Source organism: Gambusia affinis, linkage group LG24 (assembly GCF_019740435.1).
Source record: "Gambusia affinis linkage group LG24, SWU_Gaff_1.0, whole genome shotgun sequence".
In the NCBI taxonomy this organism is placed as follows: Eukaryota; Metazoa; Chordata; class Actinopteri; order Cyprinodontiformes; family Poeciliidae; genus Gambusia; species Gambusia affinis.
In genome coordinates, this window is record NC_057891.1 from 6,910,779 (window position 1) to 6,932,718 (window position 21,940).

Consider the following 21,940-nt stretch of genomic DNA (forward strand, 5'->3'; position numbering starts at 1 on the left):
AGTGTTTCAAGAAGCATCAGTTGAGGCTTGTCAAATATTCCTTTGGACAATCCTTACTGAGAGAACACACTGAGCTGTGTGAATGACAGACAAAGTTGTAGTTAACACCAGAGCATATCTGTTTAGGGATGAACCCCTGCTGTCTGAAAACAATCACTGCTTGAAAACCAGGAAGAGACCTTGATTGGGTGCAGGAAGTTCACAATAAACTTGACGACTTCCTCTTGTGCAGGAAATTCCCAAAGTAGGGTGAATTCTGCATTTTGATGTCAACCAAAATGCAGACTAGATTACTCTGACAAAATGTTGGATGTATAAATGAGGACACGATGCTAATCAGTGCCGCTGTTCAACTCGGATCAAAAATGGTCAAATTTAATTTCGAAATTTTGTCGACATTTTGACAGTCACATTGACTGATGGAAAAAACTAGTAGATGGCTTGATGGACAAAGCCTAATCTCCAGCATAGTTTTATATCGAAGGTTTTCAAATCCTGTTGGTACCCTTCAGTTTTTCCATGAAGTGTTTGAAATCGATTGATTTTTTGTATTTTTTTTCTTAAGCTAGCAACACATGAGAAATATAAAAGTCTATATTTCTTCATACATTACCAGATGTTGAAGGATCCCCTGTAATGTTTTTGCTCATAATCTATCAGTCCCAAAGCTGCTCAGTTGCACATATGAAACGACAAACCTGAAGTGAAAACAAAAAAACGTTTATTTCCCGTTGTCTATTATCCCAGGAAACAGTGTTGCACCCGATTTTCACAAGTGTTCACATAGACTGAACATAGATCACCATTTTTAAAAAGTTTAAAGGACACATTAAACAAAGCACTATGCTTTAATTAGATGATGGGATGACATGATAATCTATTTACTCAGTGGATTACCAAAGAGATGTCCCAAAAACCTCAGTTGTTCTTCATATGGTTAATGGTAAATTGTATTGTGTACAAAACCTGATCTTATTGAGAAATAGATAACTTTTTTCTTCATTTTTTTTACATTTGCATTGCAGAGGAAACTCTTTACCGTTATTATTAACGGTAAAATTCATGTGGAAAATGTCAAAAATTTGTTTCAGTTACCAGAAATCGATACGGCAATGTGCATTTTTACGTTTGTATGTAATAATATCCTGGGGGAATACAACTGTTTGACAATTTGCCTATTATACAACACATAAACTCAGGATCACAAAACAAAATTAACACATTAGGTCAGACAGAACACATCTCACCAGTATGAATGCATATAAATTGCACAAAAAGATGAGCATTTTAGGCTACAAACCATGAATAAAGTGTAAACAATGTGCAAAAAAAGTCTATCGGGAATACAGCAATCAATATTTTCCATTTATCTTTTAATTTTTTTAAAAATATCTCAAACTTTTTCATAGAATAAAATTTATCTGAACAGCCATGGCTACTTTGGTTCCTTGCTAAATGAACTGAGAAAAAATAAAAAGGGCTTTGTGGGATACAATAAGTGTACAAAATATACATGTTCTGGATTTCACAGCAACCAAGGCGAATTAAAAAGTAAATATACTTGTATGTTTTGCGTACTTTATGGAAATTTCAAAGTGCTATTTTCATTGAGATGAGCTATAAAAAATAATAAACAACAAAAAAAAAACTAAAAATTAAGTTGTGGCTTTTTTTCCTTTTTGCAATAGTTCAAATATCTCTGTCAAAACACAAAGAATATGATCTCCATCCTCTGTTTTTTGCAGAGCTGTAAGAATTCAGGAAAACAAGCGTCTTCATATTAGGAACATATTTAAACATATTCTAGGAAAGCTTGAAACTAACACCTCTACGCAGTGCCTTGCTAAAGTTTCTACATCCCTCTAATCTTTTCATGTTTACACCCCCAATTTTTAGTGTATTTCAAATTTTAAATGATGGACCAATACAACATAGCACATGACTGCACTGTGCAATAAAGAAGATGCAAAATTTGAATGTGAATCTAAAAAGTGTGGCATGCAGTTGTATTCGTCTCATTAGGACTTGCGCAACTAAATAAAATCAAACACAACCAATTGCTTTCAGAAGTCACCTAACTAGTAAATGGCAAACAGTGTTTAATTTAAGTTGATCTTTAAAAAAAACCTCACTATAACTGTCTCATTATTAAAGAAATTAAGGAGTGTATGTACTTTTTCAAGGCACTGCTGCTGCACTGGGTAACTGTGAACATATGCTGACTAGTTTTAGTGGCATACCAGGAAACAAACATTCTGTGACGACCCAGATAGGCTTGAAAAATAGATCAAACACAGACATGTTTACTTGTTGTTGTTTTTTTTTAAGCATGTTTTATGGTTGAGATCAGAAAAGACAGTTTATATTTTTCTGTTTCGTCCCTACCTCTGGATGCATAATCGTCCATGACCAGAATTTAACGTGGCTAATTGTAGCAGAAGAGGATAACTCACTCTTTGGCTCTCTACCCAGAAAGCATAGTTTGAATAAGTGTTGTCCAGTGCAGCTAGAAGGTAGTGACTTTCTTTGAGTTTTCATTATGTTTTTGTACCATTTAGTTACCAGGTTCTAGTCCCTCTAGATGGTCGGGTATAGGGAGACCAGTGAGTATCGTCAGACATTTATTCCATACATTAAACACCGGACACACAGGTTGGATGAAGGAGACGTGAAAGGTGTGTAAGTGTTGGGAACCGACGGCGTCATAAAAAGCCACATATCCGGCATCGTAATCCAGCAAGACCCCGACCCGCCGCAGTTGGGGTGAGGGTTCGATGGCCAGCTCCTTGCTGTTGTGACGAACCACCCAGGAGTTGTTGCAGCGGCAGAGGACCCAAGAAGCCGAGTTCTTGCCAATCCACTCATGCTTGGGGGCGGACTTGTAGGCAATGCCTATAGCGTACCTTTTTAGCATAAAAAAACAGGTTAAGATTCTAACAAAGAACATTTACTTAGGTGCTGTAGAAATGTTTCCTACCATGTACTCCCTCCAATTAGAGCTTCCCAATAGTGACGCCCACTGTCGATGTAGACATTTCCTACCACGCCGTAGCTGCTCTGGCTGGAGAACCGATCCTGACTGTGGCCTTTCTTGGACGTGGTTTCATCCCGCTCCACTGTGAGGTTATCATGGGAAACCTTGAGCTTCTTGTGAGCAGATTTTGGATCCAGTTTGAATGGCTGGCCTGGTTGTGAAAGATATTTTGACTATTTTAAGAGCTGAACTTTATTGTTGCATACAAAGGAAAATGTTTGATTTCTTACTGTTGGTTTTTAGAGTCCCCGGCTCACTGCTTCTGCTTCCTGCTTGATTAATGGCCTTGACAACAAAAATGTACTTGGTGCCGCTCTGCAAACCATGCACTGTGTAGTGGTTTTGCTTGATGTTTGGAACAATCATCCAACTTTCTAATGAGTCACATAGACCTAGGTGGAAGAAGAAAAGCAGTTATAAAGTAACAAGAAACTTTCCTAAAACTTACTACTGAAGGCATACTTTTAGTCCACAAAACAATTTTCTTTTAAAAAACAGCCAGCAGAAGATCAATGTACTGCTATGTGACAGCATAGTGTGCTAAATTGAAAAGGATGTGCAAGCCCTTGGCTGTGGGAGCAGGTAAGAGGGTAAGAAAAGGCACAAGAGGAAACAATTCACACCTCGTTGGCTTTATACCAGCACAATACTTTCTGCTGAAAGTGTTTTCAGTGTGGGTTTATTTAATGGTACCTCTGCTCTTCCACAGTGCCTCCAAGGCCAAAGTGTTTCTGTGAGCGTACATATACTCTTCATGTCATTTTTCTTCTTTTCCTGAGAGGTTGACATGGTTGTTTTTATTATTATTATTATTTTATTTTTCTTGCTAGTCACTCAGAAGTGAAAATAGTCAAACCATGCTCCAAGTAGTTCGTATAATGTGTTCAAAGACCACAAGAGCAATGTTCCTGTCATATTTACAATGTGATTTATAAAATGGAATAGAAAATTGAACTAAAAATAGCATGCTTATGCTGGCCTTGCGATTAAGCTTAAATTGTGTGCTAAATGAATTGTCTGAAAGCATTCCTGTTATTAAAAAGCCATAAAAAATTTAACACAAAGTCTGCTTTCGTTTTAAAACTAAAGTATATTATGTAAACTGTAACATTTTTACACTGTTTACACCAGGGTAAAGATCTTTCACTGTTTGACAAGCCTGATAATAAGATATTTTCTGACTTGAGGTAAAATGTTTGACTAATCCCAGCGCAACTGCACCATTGTAAGGTGGACAACATCTTCCAATCACAACAAATAAACAGCTAAGGTTAAGCAAGCTGCTTTGAGAATTTAGTTTTTTTTTGTTTGTTTTTTAATCTTTACCGAACATATGAACAGTACAAGACAACAGCAAACCTAAAGACTGTTAAGTTATGGTCTTTACAACTATTTTTTTCAATCTGTAGTTGAAAAACTACAGATTTGCTACAATCTCATTTATTAGTTGACTAATAAATCAACATATTCATTTGATTAAAAGGATATCATAAGCTAGAATAAACTAGAATGTAATGCTAAACAATTTATATTTTGGCACATTTGAATGCAAATCGAGCCAATGACCTCCTTAAAGTAAAACTTGATTTGTTAGACTGCACATCACAGCTACCTTCAAATGTGGGTAAAAACACATCAGTCTAAAAATTCTCAAACAGTAATAAAGAAGCAAATAGTTTATATTTAAAAGACTTCAACTTCCTGCTTGGTGGCTCCAGGGAGAATTATCTGCCACTTTGAAAGCAACACCTCTGTCATTAGTGAATGTGATAAGAGTGAGTGCGGTAAACATTACATCTTATTGAAGAAAGAGACTGGGATGCGACAGCAATAAGGAAATGAAGAGTCACAACCCAAGAGTCACAGAGTTGCTTTTTAATACTTTTTTAGCCTTAAAGTAATGAGGGTCGTAGTGGAAAAAGAGACCACCTTATAAAGGAATGATTTATTAGATAAATGCCAAGCATATAAAACAAGAAAATGATGAACCTAAGAAAGGTAACCTTTTCCTGAGAAGTCTTTGAATCTTTAAAACACTTCAAAACTGGAGCAGATGAAAGACAAAGATGAGGCGGTATGATTGAAAGGCAGCAGGGGAGCTTGTCTTCAGGTGCCTTGACCCCATTTCCCTCCATGTAGTTGTTGCTCACTCAGTCGTTCTCAAGATTTCTAAGGTCTTGTGGGTGTTTGACTGATGTGTATATAAGTATACACTATAAGGCAATTGTTCCATAAGATGTTCTATGTTTTAAGTGACTGATACTAGATTATTTTTTTCTCTTAGCTGTCATCTTGACAAAAATGCCTGCATCCTCTTGGTTTAATCTGTTCTTGCACAGAAAAATAAAACAAAGCTACCGTACTTTTCATATCCAGGAAGCAGAATGTTTTTTTTGAAAAGAAACAGTCTTTTTTTTTATAAATGTGAGAGGTGATTTGTAATCCTTTACCTGTACAGATGGCGCACATACAATCTGTCAGCTCAAAGTAATTCAGCATTTGATTTTGAAGATGATGGAAAATGATCCATAACTTTCAAATGTTTTCAGTGTATATTTTTTTTGAGTAATAGTGAATACAAATGTTTGCCCCACATTTGAGGTTTTTATTCAAAAGTAATTGAAAGCCATGTTTCTGCTGCCTTGGGTTGGTTTGTTACATAGAATCTGAATAAAACCTAAATAAAATACATTGTGCTTGTAAAATGTGGGAAAAGAATATCATGTAGGGTAAATATTTGTACCAATATTTTTTGTCTGCTTTTGCTTTAACTTGTCAGATAATCTGAAGAGTTGCAGCGAGACAAACAGAAGTTGGATGTCCGCTGTTGTTGTGCATGTGAAAACTAGGCCAGAGTTCTCAAGCGCAAGATGACGCGATTGAAATTGTTTCCAAATATTTAACCATCTATGTTTACACAGACACGATTCATATTTCATTTCTAAAAACGTCTCCCTATGGAGGCCATTGTCAAACATTTGCGGTTTTGTCCAGCCAAAAACCGTGTACACAAGCGGCCAAAATGTTAACGATTTACTGCCCGGGCGTTATGTAAATAGGGCCTTAGCATCTCATAATAAAAAGGCATTTTTCTTCCTTCATTGTATAATTGGACATAAATTCTGGCAATATAGAAATAAAATAGTTACAGTTGTACTACAGTTAGTGTTAAAGTGGACCTAATGTCCATAATGCACTTACTGGCGATGTTGGACTGTCCAGTGAAGATGGCGTACTGCAGCTCATAGGACACAACTGTGAATTCATCATCAGATGTCCAGTGGACACTGATTGTGTCATAGGAAGCTGTGCACAACTCTTCCCTTATGCATGGAGCGCTTGGAGCTGTAGAGAACCGAGAGCAGGAACATTATCTTTGGTCCCTCCAGATGCAAGAGATTGTATTAGAGAAGTCCCAAGCTGGTGATTCACCAGCTTTTAGTAGTTCCAATAAAATTCAGGCTAATAAACCTTCCTTATGTGCACAAGAATCTAATTTAGGACTTTTATGGGGGGGGTTGAAACTCATTCTGTGATGCAAGAGTTACAGGTTCAATAATAATGGCAATAGAAATAAATCTCCAAATCACATTAACACAGCGGGAACAGAACATAGCACAACCTCATTAAAAACACAGAATCTTAGTCACTTGGTGTATAATCACAGAAACTGCTGGCTCTATTTCACTGATGCATTGATTCATGGGGGAAACAAATGTTATGAGAATTTAGTTGGAAATGGCTCCTTTTGTGTTAAGTCCATTGAGCCTCTAGCAGGAGAACAGAATGAGATAGAAAAACAAAGATACAAAAACACAGCTTGAAATGATTGTAAAGCCACTTCTTATCTCTTTTTGTGCCTGTCACTTGCTCCCCACTCCCAAGCATTCTGTCATGAGTGGCTGCACATAGTGGAGTGATTCAGGCTGATTCACTGAGTGAAATACCCTCCAGCGACGCCCTCATGCGTCGCAGAGAATAAATATGAGCCAACCATTTTCACCAGGCTTCAAATCCAACAAACCCCATCATTCTTTTTTTTTTTTTTTTCTTCTGTCCCTGGATCAAATAACAGTGAGATTTTGATAGGTCCAACCAATTGAAAGATGGGAAGGTAATGTTTGACATTAATTTAGGAGTTAATTGGCTGAAGTCTAACTACTAAAGCAATACTTAAAGACAGGCTTGAAAGAAATTAAATTAAGGAAAATTAAACCTAAAGTTGAAAGAAACGTCATTAGTTCTCTGTAAAGTCTAAGTTTCACAAGGGTTAATGAATTCAGAAAAAATCAGATTTTCCTTTTGGTTGTGAATACATTCTTGATGTAAAATGTCTCTAACCTGTGAGGTAATCCAGATTCTCCAGCAACTTCTTCTCTCTGGTAAAATCCAGAGCAAACATGTCAAACGTGTCTGTCAGGTGGATCTCTGGTATCAGTACCTGGGTTGATGCCGTTGCCATGGAAACCCTAGATTATTATACATAGAAATGGAAAAGGATTTTGCACCTTATGTTTCATCTGTGCTGATATTCACTCTTTGGTCACAATGTAAAGCATGGACCAAGTGTTGTGAATAGACTTCAGATATGAAAATCAAATTCACAAGAGTTCCTGAATTTAGCAGTAGGAAAATTAATTTAGCACACAAGCCCAACTTGTTGAAATCGGTCGAAAAAATGCTCGATTGGGACTCAATACTTTGTAGCTGGTGAGGCTCGAGTTGAAATCTCCGCCAGGCAGCCTGACCTTTCATTGATGCTCTTGGCCGTCTGCAGGAAGCGAGCGTGATCCGTTTCCTTCAGTGTCTGATCGGCCTGTGTGATGAGGGCAGAGGATCTCTCGATGCACTGCTTGCAGTTGGAAATCTGCTGGGCCAGCTTCCGAAGCCTTTGAGCCTGAAATCATTGAAATTGAGAACTTTTAGCAGATTGACTTTTAAGACGAATCGAAAATGGCAAGACTGCACCTCTTTATGTGGCTACATGGAGACAAATATTGACATTTGCACAAAAGGTCAAGACTAGGAAATTCTGTATTTCTTGATGGTTTCTCATTTATATCAGTATAAGAGCAGGTAGAAAATGGTACAAGTTTAAGAACATCAATCTTTTTTAGCTAAATTTACACTGACTTGGAGTAGATTGGTTTTAACCTTCTTGTCTCTAGAGTTTTGAACCTGTAAATTACTCTGTAAACACACAGTGTACAAGCACCTGCTGACTGCCAAATTTTGTCATGTAAACAATGAGACCAAGCTATTTCAAATCTCCTTTTTTTTCCAAATGTGATATCCATAATATAAAATTCTACCGGTTAGAAACAAATGCTATCAGTATCTCATATGTTGACAGAACTGTTTGGCTACTCTACCATGTGTAGAAAAGCCAAACTTACCCTGCAGCCTGAAACTATTTATGGCGATTCAGTTTTTCACAGTTTGTTACATTTTGTTTCAAATTATATTAATTTAATTTCTATTCTCAAAATTCTATACACAATTACCTCATTGTGACAAGATGAAAACATTATTTTTTTTATATTGTATCAAAACAAAGAAATCACATTTATTCAAGCTTATGTCAGTACAAATAATTTGGTTTCTTTGGTTTACATTGTATTATCAACCAAGGTTTTAGGGGATTATAAGAGCGAAATTTGAGGAAAAAATACAAATAAACTGGTGCAAAATGTAATGAAGCAATCGTTTTGTGAAATCCCAAACTTTCTTAACATTTATTTTTAAATCAGCCATGTTGGTGATTTTTGTTGCATGCAAATCTGAGATTTCAGCTTCTCTTGTTTGCCGTCCAGTTTCATTCCCTCTGCTTTTTAAGAGGCAGATTTAGGTCACTGGTTAGATTGAGGTCAAACGACATTTCATCAGCAGTTTGGCTTGTACCAAAATAAACACAGAACAGAAACTGTATCCCAGGAAAGATTACACCATAGCCATGACCTCTGGATCCAGTTCATGACAAAAATGCCAAGCATCTGTGCACTCAGTGCTAAATGTTGAGATGGTTGAAGTTAGATGGTTGGGGAAAAAACACACAAAAAAAAATCTCTGAAGCAGACCAAGTCTCATTACATGGAGCTTAAATTATCATTTGGGTTGAGAGTACAAGCAAACATCTTCTCCATATGCTATGGGATGTTTCTTTGGCCAATCTGCCACCTCCCGTCTGTTCAGAAGGGTTTGAATCTCAGGCATCTGAGTAGTTTGCCATCTGCTGGCAGTTAAAGGATCATGTAGACATACATCGCTGTGAAAGAGTTTGCCCCCTTAATGATTTCTTTTGGGGGTTTTTCATGCTGTAATGTTTGAAGTGAAATAACAAATGTTTATGCTTTCAAAAGATAACCTGCGTAAAAACAAAAAGCCACTTGCAAGTGGTAATTTCTTTCTTTAAGAAACAAAAGTTATCAAAACCAGCCTGAGCCTTGAAAGAAAAAGTAAGTATTTACTACTATTATCTCTACCAGAACATTGTGCGGTAGTGTGCTTAGCCATCATTACAGAATCTTAAACCCAATCACACTCTGGTTAAACCATAAGGCGATAATCCAAAGGTCTTTCAAAACCATCCATGTTTTTTTTTTGTATTTTTTTCAGTTTTTGTTAGTGTTGCTCACAAATTCTGCTTGTTTAAATACTCTTATGCAACTTCTTAACAAGGGCTTTTCAATAATTTAAGATTTTCGTGGTTGTTTTTTGTTTGTTTTGCTTTTGAAATTTTAAAGAGCTTGAGGACACAATAAAAACATTGTGTGCTATTTGAGGTCACACCATTTTACTTTTTCACCTCACCTTCCCCTCTTTAATCTTGCTGCCAATGATCTGCCGCCTCTGCTGGATGATGTCAATCAGGACGTCGCACTCCTCCAGGAGCTTGCCCTCCTGGCGTGATGCATTTACCTGAAAATCAATTCACAGATGCCATCAGTTTGACAAAGACAGGAAACATGAAAAATTTACAGTGTGTACATTTATATTGTGGTGTGATATATTGTACCAAGAAAACATTTTTCTTCATCCATATTTTATTAAAGCAAGAACTTGGTGAATACTTTTTTTTAGATTTTGCTTCTGCCTTGAGTGATAAAACAAAACTACCCGTGTTATCTTAACAGCACAAATATGCATGTTTGCATATGTGTTCTAGGATTTACATGGGACCATGACCTAAGATTGAGCTGTTTTAGCCATAAATAATTCCTGTGTTTCTACTGGATGAAAATGGGAGTATCTCAGACAATTAGAATATTAGGGGAAAAAATTCATACTTTTGGCACTTATTTTGTATTAAAAAATTTGTTACGCTAAGATTAAGACATTTAAATCCTCTGTTGCTTTTAATATTCATGATTTTGACATTTACCAGCTAAAACTTTTCATTCGAGTTCAGTTAGGTTCGCACCAGCAGTTTAATTTCTTCTTTAGTAACTGATGACTTAAAGTGATTTTCTATACTTTCTATGTAAAAAAATAGCTCTAAGGAAATTTGATCAACTTAAAAGAATGACATATGCAACGGGAGGAGTTATTTGTTGTCCAGATGGTATTTTATAGGTCAACAGACTGAAACAGGGATCTGGATTCCTTTCTGTACATAAACATGTGAGATTTGACAAAGATTGTACAGTGAATATTTTATGAAGGGGAACTGTCTGTGTGATTTGTACTCTTCTTTATTAATCCAGATCCCAATGATAGAAATTCGAGGGGATAAATAATTTAATTTAGTTGGGGGTATTTTTCAAATTCAGATAACCATTCAGAGCACTTGTGTGTCGTTTCTGCCGAAAACAACAAGCATTTGGCTTGCTTCTCTCCAGCATTTGATTCCCTTCGCAGGTAGCTTCGCACACTGAGCAGGTTGTGAAACCTGTTCGTCCGTTTATAAGGTTGCTGGTCTTGGCATAACTCACAGTTTCCTATTGTAGTAATCTCCTAGTGGTCCTTTAAGCACCTTGTAAAGTTTTCTTGCTGCAACCAAGTGATAGCGCAGGGAGCCATAAAAGGGAAGTCTGTTGCTGAGAGTTACCAAGTGATTATTAAAGTGCAGTTATTCATTCAAACTCAGTCTGTCCGTGTGCTGACAGAAGTTTTAATAATTACATCATGGAAAGTCACTTTTATTTCCTGCACTGAGCCAAATACGCTTGTAAAGGACTTTGACTGAATACTCAAACTATTCAGTCCTTCCTTACAGCGTTTATGTCATTTTTTTCTGGGAATGTGTTGCCAAAAGCAACAATTTGCCACCTGGAGTACATCTGTGTTAATGTGAAACATGCTGAGCAAATACCACGGTTCCTTTGCCCAGCAAGGCAGCCTCGGCAGCTGCTGCTACAACTTTGCTAATTGGTTTCTTTGACACCAATGAAAAGCTTTGCACTATGTGAAATGCTTGCACCTTGGATTTGGTACTCAAAATTTTGTGGGTGTGTGTGTGTGTGTATGCCATACATTAACCAGAAACTGCAACTATTGAAGGCTAGGTGTAACTTATGGTTGAACTCTGGTTAACTCTTTCTTTGAGAAGAATTAAACATTCCACGTTCTATTAAGACAACATCCGTTAATATTGAGGAGGCCATGTTGCAGCCCGAAATATGTCAGTGCTCCTGTTGTGACCAAATTCATCATGTCTTGTACAGATGTAAAATATCTACTGCAAGCCGAAGCCCCATGTAGGATATATTCAGTGTGACAAATTGTCGGCTATAAGAAACATTAAGTGTTTCATTTAAACACAAAGCGTCTTAAATTATCTTAGCCTGGAGCATGTGGGAGAACTCTTCTACAAAGAGACACCATTACTTTACTGTTGGATTAACTCTGCTGCTGCAGTGCTCGGCAAAGTATTTCACCGTGTAACAGATATTTTATAATGTTTGCCCTGTTCATTCCATGCTGACAGGTTTGTGAGATACTCTTTCTGTGTTCAGAAGATCAGATGAACAAAGTTCCAAAAGAAGTCCAAAGTTTGGAATAGTTGTTTTATATCCTAACCTGTGCTAAATGAGGACCCAAAGACAGGCAGCATGCAGGCAATATCCTGAGAAAAGTGTAGCTTAGACAAAGTCCAAAAAACATACAAGCTGGAAAACCAAGGTGCCAAAATAACACAAAGAGTCAGCCAGATGGCAGTGAACCATGAAGGAAATGTGATGAACTGGAGAATTGAATCCAGGAAGTAGTAAAAACTGGAGGAACATGTATACCGGGAGGTGTGATTAGTGGGGGGAAAAAAAACAAGTGAGTTTAATCAATTACATGAGCTGTAGTTGTGAACTGTGGCACTGAGGGAGAACGACTCAAAATGACAGACCATGTAAACACAACAGAGGGACAACAGGGAAAATAACTGAAGATAAATACATGAATGAATGGATAATAATATTAGAGAACCAAAAGAATCAAGTGAGATGTGAAATGAACCCCAAAGAAGAATTCAAAACTATACGGACACACCAGAGCAGAAGTCCTTCAATTGATGACGCTTCTGTGGTTTTTTATCATTATATTCTCTAACAAACCCGAGGCCTTCAACAGAACAGCTGCTTTTGTACTGAAATTATAACACACAAAGGTGGACTCTTTTCTAGTAGGGTGACTTATGAAGGCAATAAGCTAGACTCTATTTTTAATTAAGGATTTGAGGATCAGATTATTATTATTATTTTAAATAATGCATTTTCACCAGTATGTGCTAATTTGTGTTGGCCTAATCCCAGTAAAATCTAATGTTTGTAATCACTAAGAGAAAATCTGAGAAATCAAAACTTTAGAAAGGCCTTGTGTTATTTTAATGCTTCATGGTATGACAAAATACACATTTTCTGTTGAGTTTTTTCAAAAACATATCAGCTACAGTTAGAATATGTGCAAGCAAACTTTCAAACTTAGTATCTTTACACTTGCTGAAATGCACATATTTGTGTCAAGTCTGTTTCATCTGGCTGTGTAGATTAGGATTAGCACATCTCTTGATGTTTATCCATCTGTGATTCAGTCCTAACAGGGGGTCTTCAACTGTCTAGTAACTCAAGCCTCACTAACGTAACGTAAATAGTCCATGAGGGTTAATAACGTATGTTATGGGAAAAATAAAAATATTCAACTGTGAATTTTGACATAATTATTATGAATTGTGACTTAATGTACTTAAGGATTTTGTGTTAAATCCTTTATTGTACTGTATTTAAAAACGAAAACTAAAATGACCCTGTCAGTCTATGCATATTTATTAAGCAGTGTTAAATTAATTCACTCCACTCTCCCAGAGCAACCCCTAGACAGTGTCCACATTTTTCAACATGCGATAAGTGCCTGAGCGTGCTTGGAGTGTGGGCTGGTGTTGGTACTAACATGGAAAAGCTAAAAACAAGAAGCCAGCTGAAAAGGCAGACACATCTAGTGTTCCGCAGGAATGCAGATTTATGGGTTCAGCTGAGCTGGTGAGTCAGAGGAACCGGATGCGAGTTGGCAATCTTCTTCAAGACATGTCTTTGCAGCTGTTTTGGGATAATCTGATGTTAAATATTCAGAAACTTATTAGTGGCTGCAAGCAGAGCCTCCTTGTTCTTCATAAGTACTTCAATTTATTTTTGTATTTTATACGTTTGACTTTTACTCCTACCTGTATTTGTCGCACACCATCACTGAACATTATCCCATCTCATTTTTCTCTCATTTTGAGGTTAATGCATATTAGATGAAAGGAAAGTTAAAAAAGAAATATTGCTTTATAAATGAGGTGAAATCTGTACTTTCTACAATTTATCAACTTTCATTACCGCTATCTCAAAATTGTGATCACAGAACTGCCATTTATTTCTATCCTTTATTCATTAGAATGCCCTTTTATCTTGCATAAACTACACCTTAATATGCATGCAAAACAAGCATGCAACTGTAATTTAATATTCTGAAAATATTAAACTGCCTAATCCTATACATTCATCTACTTTGCAAAATGTCTTGGCAGGCTGCGAAGCTGCCCTCCATAGTTTCCAAAACCCTGTGGCATTGCTTTATTTAAAGCATCTTAGTGGTGCAATGTGATGCAAATGGGCAGGCTTGGTACATAACTGCCCTCAATAGAGACTGCATGCATGCAAACATGAACACAAATCTGTTAATGCAGGAATAAATATGGTAAACCAAACCAAATGACAGAAAAATGTGAAAATTTGCTTAAGCATTATTTTTAAAAACGCTATGAGAATGTAAATGCAATTATTGTACATTTATTGCAAATTTTCCATGCAGATTTTGAGTAGATGCAGATAATCACTGTGCAATAAATTATAGTTTAGGCTTAAACCAGGGAAATAAAGGAATGTCAAGTTACAATCATAGATGTTTTCATTATTTATACAGAAAGTGACAATTTCATACAGCTTATGGGTGTTCTTAAAATAATTTTTAAATTACAAAGTCGCTCATAAAATGAAGCATTAGTGTAAACCAGTTATTTTTGAGTCCAGAATGCCTTCACATTCCTTATGTCAGATATTGAGCTTAATCTTTAATAACAGCTGCAATCACAAGACGTGGCCTGATTTTTAGAGAATTGTCCAGTTTCTAAATTTGTCGCCTTGACATTTTTACTCTTGGGCAAAAATAACCAAACATCAGCATTTTCTTTCACACAGAACGTCACCACTTGCATTGCTTGACAAATTAGGTCATTGGTGACCCCCACAGGGCCATTGAGACTCACCTCGACATGCTGACAAGTCTGGATCAGCTTCCCCATAAGCGACTCTAGCTCATTGTTCCTCTTGATCAAGTTGCTCAGGTTGGAATCAAGTGCTTGCTGTTGGGAACAAGAGTAAGAGATGCTACAAAAATAGAAATGTCACACAGATGCAAGAAGATAGAAATAGAAACAAAGCTTAAGCCGAGGCATCAAATCAACTAAACAAGAAGAAACCTTCTAAAATAAAGCAATGACATGCAAATTGTGCAGTTCTTTAGCCTGATCAATCTCTAAATTTGTAAAGCTTTGGAGGTGGCGTACCTCTGACCGTGGGTAGTATCCCTCATCCCTGCACTGCCTCCTCATCCTGCCCCGTCCGAAGCCTCAGACAGCAGATCCTAGTTCTAGACGTGGATGTGACTGGGACAGTCACTCCACTGAGCACCAAGCCATGCGCAAATCCAGCCAAGCGATAAATCAGGGCTTCAAAAAGCTTTCCCTATGAGAGCAGCGCTCGCGGCAAACGAAGCGGCAAACAGGTGACAAGCACGTCAGTACCGCCCCTCGACGCTCCTCCCTTCACTTATTCCCCTCTCTGTCCTCCTTTCTATTCACCCTTGTGTATTTTTTACATAGCTTTTTTTTTTTTTTTTTTAAATGTCAGAGCCCCGGCTGTTTCGTTTGCTGCCATGTTTCACATAATTGCCAAATCAGGCATGATTAAGCTGTTCTGATGCGTCGTCACTTTTCCTCTTTTCAAAGTTTTAAGATGTTCTGCATGGTTTCAAAGCTGAGAGTGAAAACTACCAAAGTATAAAGTTATAGAATATGCTTTGTAATTTACGTGACTGTACCTCTTCAGCCACGTTTTAAATAGCGACAGTTCTTTGTGGTGTCAGAAAAGCTCTTACTCGTCCACAGAGGTGGACATGGTGCCTCTTTTTTTTTGCCTTTGCAAGTGTGATGTAGTGCCACAGGGGGCTTAATGGATGACCTTAATACGCAGATGGCACACAGAAGTGACATAAGGGTCTGCTCTAACAGGAATATGACCCTGTTGTTGGTAACAGTGGGGGAAAAGCTGATCTCTCAAAGGAGGACAAGAATTGCAACAATAAGCCATCCTCTGTGTACTGAACTTCAATGCAATATGCCATGACACAAACATAAAGAAAAGGGATTTAAGCCTAAAATATGTCCTTGTTGCCAGCTTGTATCTATTTGTTGGAGCTGGAGCGCCTTCCAGCCCCCATCAGTTTGATCATTCGTCAATCTTTCTGTGGCGTAATCTGTCTCTTTTTATCAACCCCACACCCTTTTTTTCTGCCACCACACTGAGCTAGATTTTGAGTGAAAAAAGTCTGTGTTGTACAGCACAGTTAATCTCTGCTTAGTTAAATGAATTTTCAAAGTGCAGTGAGGCAGTGGACTGGGATTATTCTAATAGAAAACCCAAGGATGCAAAATAACACGAGTTGACTAGTTAGATGAAAGAGGTCGTGTTTGTTTCATTTAACGTCTATGTATTTCTGTATTTCAAGCTATGAGAAGATTTTAAAACATTTCAGCTAGCCTACTCTAAAGAGAGAATTTCTGACAGGTTGTGGATGGGCATCTTGATTTAGAGTTGGCTGCATACCAAGAGAGGGTGGTATGTAAAAAAGCTAAATCTCCAGTTCTTGAAATACTCTGTCAAGCTCTTCTGACACAAACAACCAGACCAAATTCAAAGCCACTTAAATCACTTTTCTTCTCCAATCTGATGCCCTGTTTGAACTTAAGCAAGTTGTCTTCACTGCATCTAGACGCCGGTCCTTTGAGGACTGGAGTTCGACATCAATGCCTGTGCTGATCTGACAGCACAGTATCGTCTGAACACAACAAAAATAAGTTAATACATTAGTTTAAATGATATGTAGATGGATGCATATTTGTGGTTTTACAGTGTTTTTAAAAGGAGATAGAGTTGCAGCTGCAGAATTACAAAACAGGATCCGTCTAAAACTCATATTGGATGTCCTTAACAATACATTATGATGTTATGTTGCTGATTAAATAAAGATCTGTGGTAATGCCATCTAAAAGATGTGTGTTTCCTTTTGAATGTTGGTTTCCCAGCAACTTATTTATCATAAACTATCCTGATGTTTTGTTGTTTCACTTGTTGCTGTTCTGTGTAAATGCCGTATTTTTCCGTGAAAACGGGTAATAAAGCCTGTACGTTACTCCAAAGTTTTGCGTCTTGCGTTGCTGACGTCACGCGACTAGTCAACTCGACATCGACTCGACTTTTATCATGTTGGCGTTGACTAGAAAATATCTTAAATCGTTCAATCTGCTGAGTCAGCAGAGCTTCCTGCCAGCGCGAGGAGAAGCAGGTGGTTTCGTTGAATTCAGCTGTAACCAAACGGGATCCGTTCATAACAAGTTTGGCTTGTGATGTTACAAAAGCACCATTTGTGATAATTTGACTCCTATAGTAACTATCCAGAGATCATCAGCTTCAGCCGGTGTTTAGAAAAAAAAAGTCAGACCCGACTTTGTGCAACAAACTTTTCCCCGCTGCTCACGTTTATTGCTCTTTTAATTCTCCATAATAGACTTAGTAAATGCAGGAGTGGGATTGTGTGTGTGTGTGTGTGTGCCGTGAAAATAGCTAATAAAGCCTCCAAGTAGTTGTGAAGGGTTTTTGCGCTTACGTCACTATGACGTCACCGCGACTAGTCGACATCGACTCGACTATTATCATGATGTAGTCGACCTTAAAAAATATGTAGTTGTTCAACCCCTATTGTCTTTACTGCATCTAGACGCCGGTCCTTTGAGGACTGGAGTTCGACATCAATGACCATGAGCACTGCAATCCTGAGTGAGAGATTGAGATGCTACTGGGCCTGTTTTGTTGTTTATTTAATAAGTTTTACCTTAAATCAGAAGGAGTTTTTATACACTTTTCACCCTTTCAAGAGTAACAGACTTCACAGCTGGTCCACTTTATAATTCTGTGACCATCTATCAGGGAAAGCAAGTCTAATAAACAGATAATCTGTAAAATATAACATGTTTATTTATGTGCAGTCTAAAAAATCCCCCAAATTGTTTTATATTTGACTGCTCTTAAGAATACAAACTGTTCCAACTTAAACAGAGACAGGGGAACACCAAACCAGTGATTTAGTACCAAGGCTGACACATACAAACAGCTGCTCCTATCTTTTATCCTGAAGGGCTTTACTCGTAAGACCCTGAGCTAAGGATTTTAGAAGCCATTCCCAGCACCCTCCTCTGTCAATTTCCTGTGACGGGGATAATTTTATCTCTGAAAAAAGGATGGGTGTTCCCACAATAACCTCCATGGTTCTTATCGGAAGCACACCAACAGCCTAACAGAGAAAAAGAGAAACTATTCCAATAATCTACTACTTTTTTTGTCCCATTTTGTGAAGAGTGGAAGTATCCTGTATTCAGCTGATTGGCAAAAAGTAATACTAATGAAATGTCCCTGGAAAAATGGCAGAAGAACAGCTAAAGCATGTCAAAATCTGAGACTAAGGTGGGAGATGTGAGATTACTAGTAAGATTTAATTAAGTTCTCACCAGTACCAATACAATGTATACTTTAAAAGATTTTAAATAAAAGTTAAAGTGTTCAGTAAACTTAAAAATCTGACTTGTTAGCCAAAGTCCATTTTGTAGTGTTACACTCTAGCATCTGCTAAAATTGCATTGTATCTTAGAAATCAGGTAATACAAGGTGTTGGTGGCTACCCCTAAGGCATGGTCACAAATCAATGTCAGTGAAATGATAGAAACATAACTCTAAAGAAAGAGTAAAGGTGATGACCGTTGCAGTATTTGCTATTACAAAATCCATCATTCTCGGGATGCACAACGCAAAAAAACTTGCCCCTGTGGCCATTAGCACTATGATGCACAAGTCAGTTCTCACTTAAGCCAACCTGCACCCAGCAGGCAAGTGGTGTTTATTAACCTGCAACCTCGCCAAAGTCACCATGCCTTGTTGCTAAAGACATGCCTCTGCCTGTGAATACCCCCTGGCTTCCTGGTGTGGCGCAGTCATTATGCTAATTGCTTAATTATTCAAGAGAGATTGTAAATCAGCATGAAATTATGAAATCTCTCTTGATAATCAAATTAGATACCTGACTGAGGATATCAGGAAATTTCATACTTCAGAGGAGAATGAAATTAAAGTTTGAAATTCATTATATGTGTAAGACGATAAAGGACATTGGAGGGTTTTTATACTTATCTATAATTAGACTGAGTAAAACACTGAAAACAGCAGAAAGTCTTTTTTCTTTTCTTTTCTTCTTTTATTTAACTTTTAACCATATAAGCCAACAGACACATACCTTTAATTTTTCATAGCGGTCGCTCAGGGCTGCCACTTGATGATCCCTGTGCCTCCCAACCAGTTTGCACAATGAGCAGATCAACTGGTCGTCAGTGACGCAGTACATGTTCACCTTCTCCTCCTCGTGCTCCAGGCACTGGAGCCCTCTAAGGTGAGAATCAGGCATTGGCTCAATGAGCCGGTGACCGGTGAATGGTTTCTTGTTCGGGTGAGTTGCCCTGAGGCACTCCTCGCAGTACGACACTTCGCATGTCACGCACGTCTTGACGGCATCCTGGGGTGGGTCCTGCTCGCAGAACTGGCATTGGACTGGTTCTGGTGGCGTTTCTGGGCTGGACATGGCGGCACTGACGGGAACCAGAGCCAGCCGGTTGCTCCCTTCCTCAATGGGAGAGTTGGGCCCACTGTGGGGACCGGCCAACGGCAGTGGGAGGCCAGCCGAGGATGAGGCCCGTTGAACTCTATCGATAATGTTCTGCAAGGTCACGTTTCTCTTGAGTCCTTCTAATCCACGCTCCGGACTCAGGGAAATGACATACCTACAAGTGGGGCACTGAAAAGCGCCAATGCTCTGGACAGACTCGTTGGTGGCGCAGTGGGAGACAAGGATGCGGTGGGCACAGCCGAAGCACAGGCTGTGGGCACAAGGGAGCAGCAGCGGATCTTCAAAGAGCTCCAGGCAGATTGGACAGGTCAGCTCTGACTCCAGAGTGTCCATCCTGCTCAGAAGAGGCCAGGCGGGACTGGGTGCAGCGTCATCAAAATCCAGAAGAGCCGCTCGGATATCTGGAGGCCAGAGACAAAGAGATAGCGCCAGGAGAATAGAAAGGGGAAAAGAGGGAAAGAAAGCAGAGGGATTTGAGATTAAATTGTGTGAAATGGTTTATTTTCCACAGCTTTCTTGGGAGGGTTTATATCTCGATGGAGCTGACAACTGCTAAATAATTGCAGTGTTGAGTTTTTCCTTTTTAGCCTGTAAAAAGTTAGCTGTAGATTCTGCCAAGCCCATCAACAAACAACAAATGAAGCAACAGACCTACAAAATAGGCAGAACTCTGGATCATCTTAGCCAGAAGCTGTGCAATGTCATTAACAATTAGAAAATGCTCACATCTTTTTGTTCTGTTTTCTTTAAAGATCCTTGTTGCTTGCCAGCACCAACACTTTAGGTTTAGCTAAACCAAAATTATCATCTGGCAGCAGACTAGAGTGTGTTAATTTCCCATTACATTAGAGCTGCAAGGAGGAGTTTGTTGGGCTGGAAGGTGCTTAAAACTGCATCACAACAAACCTCAAAGCCAACCTAAGCTATGCTTAAATGATTTATGATGCAAAGAGTTATTTATTTATTTTTGGAGCACAAGCTGCTGCTGTTGCTCATTAGCATTCAGCATTGGTTTATAATTTACTGCAATGTGTGGCTGTATAACAACACTTCAGAAGTAATTTTTAATCTTGGAGTACACTTAAATTTGAATCTATTTTAATAAATTTGAAAAGGATTTCCTTATCAGCATTAACATGTCAGCAGGAAGGATGTTTTTCATATGAGGTGCAGCAGTGCCAGCAGCTGCTGCTGCTACAGCTGTAGCCAGTTAGTAATTAGTGCATGTGTCGACTTATTCCTCCTGCAGAGAAGTTGGCTCTTGATTTCGGCGTGTTGTCACCGTCAGGCGGTTTTAGTTAATGTTTGTGCTGATATTGTGTCCCCAGTTCCCCCAATAACCATGGTTTCCAGTGAAACATCTCAAACATTTTTATTCACAGACAGATTAAAATAGAAAACAATACAGCTAATGTCTTTGATAAAATTTGTATAATAAATTCTGTATAATCTCCTCAATCTCAGGCAGTGGGTCTTTTTCTTCAAGGGTGTAGGCAAACTGAAATTCTGAGAAATTGCACCAATACAAAGTAAGCATGTGCAAACGAACATGATATGCAAGTAGTTTCTTATGGAAGAACTGAAGTGTTACAACCATATAAAATTGAATTAGCTTTCCGGAGAACTTATGCAGCACTGGTTTTAAATCGACAATGCTGTTTATTCCTAAAAGTGGATTTCAACACAAATGGATGTGTAGATAGGCCTTAGTCAAATTGCATCGAGAAGTAACAGTAAACACTGATAACATCAAACCTGGAGAGTGCCAGTGTTGCGCACAGAGCAACAACAACACTTGGACATTTGCCGAATTAAACTGTCCTCTGGCAATTTCGAAAACGTCGGATAACATCAATTTTGTGAATGTTTCTTCTATTCACAAGTCAAACTTCCATAAAGCTCAAGAGAGGTAACAGAATAAGTGCGCTTCTGTGATATAATGCATGCATTTCTGATGCAGGAAATGTGCCCAGTCTTATCTCACCAAGCAGGATTTTCAGCAGATGTCACTGTCAGCTGAGATTAAAGCATTGGTGCGTCAGACAATAGGATGCAAAGAGTTCAGAGTATCTCTCTCATTCTCATGCATGGTTTCCTCTGATCTAAAAGAAGGGGGAAAAGTGCTGCAGATAAAGTGTACCCCACTTGAGAGTTTTGCAGTGCTAGCATTTTTGAGGCCATGTGAAGGCGGATAACAGTTTTGTGTTGATTAAAAAAAAGGCGGAAAGGAACTAAAAGATATTTCTGCAAAAAAATATTTAATATTTAGTGCCATAAAAGAAAGTTTCCACCCTTACTGATTTTCTTCTCTTTTATTCCCATATTTAATTTTGAAGTAGCTATATGTGCACAACTGAAGCAGGGAGTGTTGTGCAGAAAATGACAAAATCCAAAGAATCTGAAGTAAATAGTAAATATTTACTTCAGTGA

At 38.2% G+C, this 21,940-nt stretch overlaps 1 protein-coding gene across 1 annotated transcript in view; it reads right to left on the minus strand.

The window, feature by feature from the left end:
* Positions 1-704: 704 nt before the first annotated feature.
* LOC122827172 (E3 ubiquitin-protein ligase Midline-1-like) overlaps positions 705-21,940 on the minus strand; it is a 32,026-nt gene continuing 10,790 nt past the window's right edge. The window contains exons 2-10 of the mRNA XM_044109804.1: positions 19,124-19,911; positions 14,769-14,864; positions 9,845-9,952; positions 7,783-7,931; positions 7,376-7,503; positions 6,236-6,379; positions 3,265-3,426; positions 2,978-3,185; positions 705-2,903 (exon numbers count right to left, since the gene is read on the minus strand). Of these exons, the coding sequence (XP_043965739.1) occupies positions 2,555-2,903; positions 2,978-3,185; positions 3,265-3,426; positions 6,236-6,379; positions 7,376-7,503; positions 7,783-7,931; positions 9,845-9,952; positions 14,769-14,864; positions 19,124-19,843 (2,064 nt within the window). The 5' untranslated portion in view covers positions 19,844-19,911 and the 3' untranslated portion in view covers positions 705-2,554. The remainder of the gene's footprint in view (positions 2,904-2,977; positions 3,186-3,264; positions 3,427-6,235; positions 6,380-7,375; positions 7,504-7,782; positions 7,932-9,844; positions 9,953-14,768; positions 14,865-19,123; positions 19,912-21,940) is intronic.